Source organism: Phodopus roborovskii, unplaced genomic scaffold (genome assembly GCF_943737965.1).
Source record: "Phodopus roborovskii unplaced genomic scaffold, PHOROB, whole genome shotgun sequence".
In the NCBI taxonomy this organism is placed as follows: Eukaryota; Metazoa; Chordata; class Mammalia; order Rodentia; family Cricetidae; genus Phodopus; species Phodopus roborovskii.
In genome coordinates this window covers 226,418-234,841 of record NW_026125750.1, presented here as the reverse complement: position 1 = coordinate 234,841, position 8,424 = coordinate 226,418, and the positions used below count along the sequence as shown (strand labels likewise).

The 8,424-nt window shown below is 39.0% G+C and overlaps 1 protein-coding gene across 1 annotated transcript; it reads right to left on the bottom strand.

Moving 5' to 3' along the window:
- Positions 1 to 242: 242 nt before the first annotated feature.
- Positions 243 to 743, bottom strand: LOC127217576 (uncharacterized). Its single transcript, XM_051178567.1, has one exon. The coding sequence runs from the start codon at positions 741 to 743 to the stop codon at positions 243 to 245; it is 501 nt and encodes a 166-aa protein (XP_051034524.1).
- Positions 744 to 8,424: the final 7,681 nt, after the last annotated feature.

The following is an 8,424-nucleotide window of genomic DNA, read 5'->3' as shown; positions in this document are numbered from 1 at the left end:
ACTGAATTGGACTCGGTCCGCATCCAGGAGCATGGCCTGGTAATGAGTCATGCGGGCATTGGAGAGCCAGCGGTCTGGAGGTTGTCTAATCAAGGCTTCTACTGCATGGGGTGCTAGGATAGTTAAAGGCTGACCCAGAGTTAATTTGCCGGCATCCTTGACAAGGACTGCAATGGCTTCTATCATTCGCAAGCAGGGTGGCCAGCCCGACGCTACTGGATCAAGTTTCTTGGATAAGTAAGCTATTGGACGCTTCCAGGGGCCCAGTCTCTGAGTGTGAGTACTCCTTTAGCATAGCCCTGCCATTTGTCCACAAAAAATTTGAAGGGTTTGGTGGTATCAGGGAGGCCCAACGCTGGGGAGGCCAGCAAGGCCTTTTTAATATCCTGGAATGCCTTCTGTTGTTCCTCTCCCCAATTAAACAGAGTCCCTTGTTTGGTGAGAGGGTATAGGGGTGCAGCCATCTCCGCAAACCCTGGAATCCAGAGGCGGCAGAACCCTGCAGTCCCCAGAAACTCCCGCAGCTGGCGGGGATTTTTAGGGGCAGGGATGTCAGTAATAGTCTGTTTACGTGCCTCAGTCAGCCATCTCTGTCCATCCCTTAATTGATAGCCTAGGTAGATGACCTCTTTTTGGCATATTTGGGCCTTCTTTGTGGATGCCTGATATCCTAGTTGTCCTAGTGTCTGCAAGAGGGCTTCTGTGCCCTCCCTGCACTCCTCTTCTGATGCTGCCGCCAGCATTAGACATATTGAAGCAGTAACAGGGCAGGATGCTGCACCCTGAAATCTGCCAGATCTTGATGCAAAGCCTCGTCAAAGAGGGTTGGGCTGTTCTTGAACCCTTGGGGAAGCCTGGTCCAAGTTAATTGGCCTGAGAGCCCAAGATCTGGTTCCTTCCATTCAAAGGCAAACAGAGATTGACTCACAGGATGCAGTTGTAGGCAGAAGAAAGTATCCTTTAAATCAAATACAGTGTACCAAGTGTGAGAAGGTGGCAGTGTGCTCAGTAGATTATAAGGGTTGGGGACCGTAGGGTATATGTCTTCTACCCTCTTGTTGACCTCTCTTAAATCCTGCACTGGCCGATAATCCCCAGTACCAGGTTTCTTTACCGGCAGTAGGGGAGTATTCCAGGTTGAGCGACAGGGGGTGAGGTATTTTTTTGTTTTTTTGTTTGTTTGTTTTTGTTTTTGTTTTTTTTTTTTTTGAGACAGGGCTTCTCAGTAGCTTTGAAGCTGAAAGATCCACAGAGCACATATACACTCACGCCCCAACTCAGCCCCCCACAAATCACTCATGAGAAGCGGTCTTGATGAAAAAGCATGAGGTCTCTTATATTTCAAGAGCATTGGGGTCTACAGCCATATTCCACGAGGCAGTAGAGGACTGGGGGAATCTTGGGTACACAATTGAGACAGCTTTTACAGGGTAACAACAAAGCCCATGCATCCTAAACCAATAATCTCATAGCATCCAGTGCAGACCAATCAATTTGAACTATCCAAGACCATGCTTAACCCAGGAAGTGGGTGTGGTGACAAGGCTCATTTGCTGTATTCACTCGCTCACAGGTGATGTCTTAAACAGCCCTGTCATAAACAGTTAAGAATGTGACCTTTTGCCTACTCCTGGGGTCAGTGGAGAGTTAGGCTAAATTTTTACATCCTTACAGAGCCTTCCCTAGAAATAACTCTGTAGACCAGGGCGGCCTCAATCTCACAGAAATGCACCTTACTCTGCCTCTCCAGTCCTGGGATTAAAGGTGTGTGTCTCCAACTGGTACAAGTCCCATCTGGGTGCAGTTTCACGTTTGTCTCTGAAGAGAAGCTGGTGCAATGTTTTGTTTCTGCTGTGCTTAAATTACTGCCACAGGGAGTTGACTGGATATATTGGAAGAGCTGCTAACCATGACATGGTGAATGAGGGGCTGCTGTTCCCAGTTGGGGAGGGGCAGGCAGATCCTGACATTCCTGAACCAATTTGAATCTGAATGGGAAACTACAGCCAGTTTCACTGTCCTGTGATGTATCACAAGGTCCTTGCAATTTGCTGTGCCCAGGTGTAGGCCTCTGAATCACATCACTGTGATGATGTGCTCAGAGCATTGGGAGCAGGGAACTGTGTGTTGAAACATGTCTCTACTCAACATCAATCTGTTTTAGTTGCATCCATGGAAAGGTTGCCAACCTTGGAGAGGCCTCATTTCTCTAGTATCTTCAAGACATTTAGCACTTTGCATTTTACATTTATTTGTTGACATGCATTACTGTGGCTGTTGTAAAAGACTTCCCTTTTGTTCAGTGTACTCTACTTACATGCCATGATGTAGATGAGTAAAATTGTTTGTATAAATAATTTACCAAATTTTGGAAATATATAGTAAGTCTCACAAGGTATATTTTTGCTTACAGACGACTGCCTCTAAGACACTCCAAAGACAATTGTATAATAACCAGTTCTGCTAGGAATCAGGATGGTAGAATACACATTCATTCAAGAGGATTGTCTAGACATTTGGGTCCAAACTGTTACAAATGAGCCACCCTTGATTTATAATCTGCTACTATGCCCATTGTTCGATGAAAAACAGGCCGCTAACAAGGTGCTCAAGGAGGCATTACACTGTCAAAAGCAACCTTAAAGCCAGTTGTGCCATGAAGTTACAGTGTTCTTCTTGAGACAAGCATTGTTATTACAGGTGGGCAATAGGACACCAGGTGAAAACTATTTGAATCAAAACATTGTCATGTTAAGGACTTGCTCTATCATGCAGTTCATCACATGGCTTTCATTTAGGCACTCAGTCAGGGAGGAGGTACATTCTTGGGAGGCTTCCCTAAGGGCCTAATATATTGACAAAAAAAAGCAGAGCTTTCTCTAAAACCAGGAGTGTGCTTGGTAGAGCTGGTAATGGTCTGCAGTCACAGCTTTCATGGAGGGTTTGCTTCAGATCCTGAGAACCTAAGCTTTCCAACCATGTAGAGCTGTCATTATTGATGGAAATGCCATCTTAGGCTTAGTTAGTAATGTTCTTTAGATAGCCTGTGTTCCTCTTGTATAGTGTTATTTGAGTAGCTGCCTCCAGAATTTGTCCCATGGTCTGATGCTTCCTGCTACTTCATAGAAGTCCCCCTATTTTCTTCCATTCCTCCCATCCCCCCTTGGAGTAGTATACAAGATGCTATTCTGAAGAAGCTTGAATCCCTGCACTGTGAAGGCAGAGGTTGGCAGATCATAATGAGTTCAAGACCAGGTCAATGGTGTATTTAAGAAATTACTCTAGGATGTTTCTTTGCCATATAATCCTCCCATATATCTCAGTGCCTACCACTACAAGTTCCCTGTCTCTCTTTAATTTCTTCAAAGTGTAACTTGGACCATGGACCCAAAAGACATTTAAGGAAGATTGTGTATGTGGAATGCAAATGTATCTGATCTGGGTTTACTTTGAGCATTATCTAGAGATGTATGCATGGCATCATTAAAGATATTTTTTTTATTAATCTCCCAAGTGTGTTAAGGGATTTCTCGCTAGGAAGGGAGAACAGCTGCATTTTCATCCTGTTAGAAAATAATGTTGCTGAGGCAAACTCTCCATGTTGTATCAATTGGCTTTGACACAAGTCTGTTACTCTCCAAAGCAATGAACATCTGTTTTATATATTACATCTCCAAAATTCTTAAGTAACTATTCCACATAAGAGATTTAAAATTTTCCACTTTCCATCATGAAGTCATTCACAATGTAGTCATAGGAAAACAATTCACTTGTAGACCAATTTTTTTTGTGCCTCCAGGCAAGAGTAGGAGGCATGGTTTATTGTGTACACTGTAGGAAAAATTGAGAAAAATTCAGGTGATTTAGTAAACTTTATGAGAAAGGACTAGATTGTGATAGGGGTTGTGATTCTGTAATTTCTCAGCAAGTTTTTATCCCTGTCATGTGTATGAATACAGATCAGTTTGGGTGCACAGTTTTGGAAGGTTATTTTGAGGCAATTAATATTTAATTGGCAATGAGGAAACTGTCATGTGTCCAATCCTGCTTGACACAGTTATGTCAGGTCAGAGGTTTGAGAAACAGATCATTGACTGTAAATGTATGTGTCAGGTTACAGTTCTCAGACAACATCTACATATGGGCAGCATCAATCTATCTATTTGTTTCTTTGAGACAGGGTCTCTGTAGTTTTGGAGCTGGTCCTGGAACTCTGTAGACCAGGCTGGCCTTGAACTCATAGAGATCTGGCTTGGCACGGTGCTAACTGCACCTTGCCCAAACCACATTTTATGACACCTCAAGGAACAGGATGGCAGCTAAGAAAAGTTCTTCACCCACACCTCCTGAGTGTGAGCCCATGGAGTCCTTTCTCGTCCCACCCCACATCAATCCTAGCCAACAAAATTAGCGAGAATCAAAACAACACCCATATACCCAGGGAGTCTGGGTTGTTTAGGTAGAAGCTCTATAGGCTTTTATATATATGCTAACAATTTGAAATATTTGGTAACCTTCCCAATGCCGCCCTCAATGGATTGTGTCTATTGTGCACAACTGATCCTGCCACTCAGGTTTTACTAACCAATCAGAGCCTCTAGCACACCCACCAGTCAGAGGGAAATTTTCTTCTGAATCCTGGCTTTATTCTCAGATCATCTCCTGAGGAAGTCAGAATCTGTCTCATATAATGATTCTTTGTTTCTGAATACATGATCAGAAAGTGGAGAAGTATATGTTGTGCTCTCCCTCTCTTCCTCCCTCTTTCTCTCCCCCTCACCTCTTCTTATGTTGCAGAACTTGTCAGATAAGAAAGTGTATTTTCTTGAGTAGGACACTTTCCACTTTTCTTTATTTTCTTCTGTGTAAGTTGTCTCCCAAGAAAACACACATTTATCATTTCTCTTGTTTCTAGTGAACTTATTAATACCCCATCTTCAAATGAAACAATGTAGTTCATTGAAATTAAGACAAGTGTGATATCTAAATTATTCACCAAATTGTTTATATGAGATGTGTTTTCTTTACTGTAAGTTGTTCCCTATTACTTGTTATCAAGATAATATGGAAGGATGTGAAATATGTACAGCATTGAATATGGAAAAGAAAAATTATGACAGGCTCATTGCCAGGACGTATGTCTGATGTTTGAGAATGTTCTGGAGTTCGTGATCAAGGAATACTCAAGGGTCTGACCATCTTGGGAATAAGCATTCACAGTCACAAACCAACACATTGACATCACATGATTAAAATTAAATCAAATCTGTAATCACAGTTTTCCACACATGACTATTTTCTCTTGTGAGCACTCATACTTGACCCACATGCCAAGGCACTTATACAAACAACAATATTCCTTCATCAAGAACTGGTACATGTAAAAGAATGCAATCATGTAGGATTTGATTTAGAATAATGAATTCATCTGAAAAAGGTTTTCTACCTTGTGGGAGTTAATCGTCTCCTGTGATGTCATTATTTATTTATTTATTTATTTAAATCAATGGTGATATCATTTTGTTATCTCTCTAGGGTTGAATTATGAGAAATTATCTCATTATTTATTTTTTTTTTGTTCAAATCTATGATTAAAAACTCAATGATCTCTTCAGTTTTGAGCAATCTCATAGGAGTCATGTATAAATACCATCCACTTATTCATTTATTTATGAAAATCTGTCATTATTTATTCAGTGATCACTGGAGCTTTGAGCCTCTTTATGGGAGTCAGTCATGCCAGACCATCACACCATCTAATACTACACTTACTTATTTAACTGTAAAATTAGGAAATTAAAAAATAATTCATCATTTAATAACTTATTTAAAATAAAAGTGATGTTATGGACCATAAGTCCCTTTTGGAGTCAGATTATTGGAGTTGATGATGTAACATCATCTCATAACTTGATTATTTAGCTACTGAAATAGATCATTACATCAGCCATAGGTTCACGAGTTTGGTGCCGTCTTGTCAGTGTTAATATAAAGCGCCAACTAATCAATTATCAATTTAAGTTTTTAAATAAATCATTATTACAGTAAGAGAATGGTCTGACTTCTGCATGTGGGAGTTAAGTATGCACCACCATGTCATTAATCAATTATTTTTCATTACATATGAATTATTTAAATCCATGAAGATGTTGTCCTTCATGACTCAAATCTGGACATTCCTCCCTGGGATTTAATAATGTGGCATTATTTAATGATGTAAGTGTTACTACCTTGACAATCACTGGAGTTTGGTTCCATCTTATGAAAGTGAAGAATGCAAGACTATCCAATTAGTTCCTTATTTGATTACATAAATAATGACTTTGTCATCCATTATGGTTTTGGCTGCTGTGTGATTGACACAGTAGGAGATTGGTACCAGAAGCAGTGCTCAGAGAATGAGGGACACTGGGTTATCCAGTGATTACTGATTATGTAACAATAGATTTTTAAGGATGGAATGATTAAATGACTTTTTAAAAAACTGTTTTATTTTTGCATCATCAGTTTCTGAGAGGTTGCAACAGAACTGACCCATGAAGGACACAGTCAACACCGATTTTACGAATTGAATAATTTAATAATCTCAGGATCAGAGTAACTTATCTAATGAACTCTGTCAGGCTGATAACATGACACACCACCAAATCAAAATAACTCTACATAACCATATTAGAAAGTGGGATACAGGACTCAATAAAGAATTATTATCAATTGAGAACTCAAAAGTGACTGAAAGAAACATAAGACAGTGCTCAAAATCCTTAGTCATCAGCCAAATGCAAATAAAAACAACTCTGAGAAACCATGAGATCAAGCTGCTCTAAAGTTAAGACAGTGAGGAGAATTTTTTTTCCAGTAAATAGAATAGGATTATGGTAGAGGCAATAAATGGTATTGTTTCCATTCTGCAAATGAGAAAATTGAAGCCTAGAAAATAGGTTTAAATACTCAACAATGTATTTGATTGGCATAATGATGCTTTCGTTTTCATGCTTAAGTCACTATAAGCATGATATAGCTTGATAGACTGATAAATAGGTATAACTCAGAAAAAGAGGCCTTCTTTGTTTTTTCGAAAATCAGTGAGGCTGTAGGATAGTCCATCGGTGGGTATCACAATTTTAGCATGTGGGAGGTGCACTAGAATGTGACAGAATTTTGGATGATAAATGTTGCCTGGCAACCCTGCTTGCATTCTGTATTCTGGTATCGTGGGCCAAGGACCAGAGAGCAGCTTCGATGAATTGTTATCATGGGACATTACAATCTTAAAAGAAATCGATCTCCTAAAATTTTAAAGACAGCATATGATTCACTTCACCAAGTCATAGCCAAAACTCTGGAAGTTTGCCTACAGCTTTTACTGGTTACCCAATTCAAGATTACCTAATATCAGAGAACATAGTCTGTGGAGAAAGAGTCCATAGACTTCTGTTTATGAATACTCCCTCTCCTAAGAAGAAAAAAAATATGGATTCAAAACTAATAATACTCACAAATATTCATCAAAAGGTGAGTTTTCCTTTGTTAACTTCCTTCAGGAAGGTGGTAATCCATTTGTTAAAGTAAACTGAGGAATAATTGGATTTTAGTCCATCTGTATTGAGGCAGACGTCCAACATTAAATATGAGATATCTTCAAAAACCCTGCATACACAATGGCATGTCTGCATTTACTTATTTTACTACTAAACTCTGTGATCACATAAGGGATGAACCGGGGATTTTCACACAATAGTGTGGGAGTCAAGTGAGAATAAATTGTGTCGAGTATGGCAGAGCATTTCATCCTCTGATCATGTTATAATTTAATTATTAAAATAGGACTATATATAACCCAGGATCAGTGGATTATAGTTCCACGATATGGGAGTCAAGTATTTTAGACCATCTATATATTAATTATGTAAGTAATGTATTTAAATTAATCATGACAGTAATATTCACGAGTATGGTTTAAAGCCACGTTAAGAAAGTGGATGATGTTACATCAACTCTTTATTTGATTATTTAGTTAGATAAAACAATGATTATATCATCCATGACACCTGGAGTTTTGTGCCACAGATCACCTAATTACATAGTTATATTATTTAAATTGACACTTCTTGTTTAGACACAAGATTTTGTTATGGACCATAAGTCCCTTTTGGAGTGAGATTTTGGGAGTTGATGGTGTAACATCATCTCATTACTTGATTATTTAGCTATTTAACTGGATCATTACATCAGCCATAGCTTTACGACTTTGGTGCCATCTTGTCAGAGTTACTATAAAATGCCAAATAATTAATTATCAATTTAATTTTTTAAATAAATCATTATTCCATGAAGAGATCAGTTCGACTTCTCCATATGGTATTTAAGTATGCACCACCATATCATTATTCACTTATTTCAAATTATATATTAATTGTTGAA

Bases quoted from the DNA above. Each gene is read 5' to 3' on its own strand.
- LOC127217576 (XM_051178567.1), bottom strand. From the start codon at position 743: ATGCTGGCGGCAGCATCAGAAGAGGAGTGCAGGGAGGGCACAGAAGCC.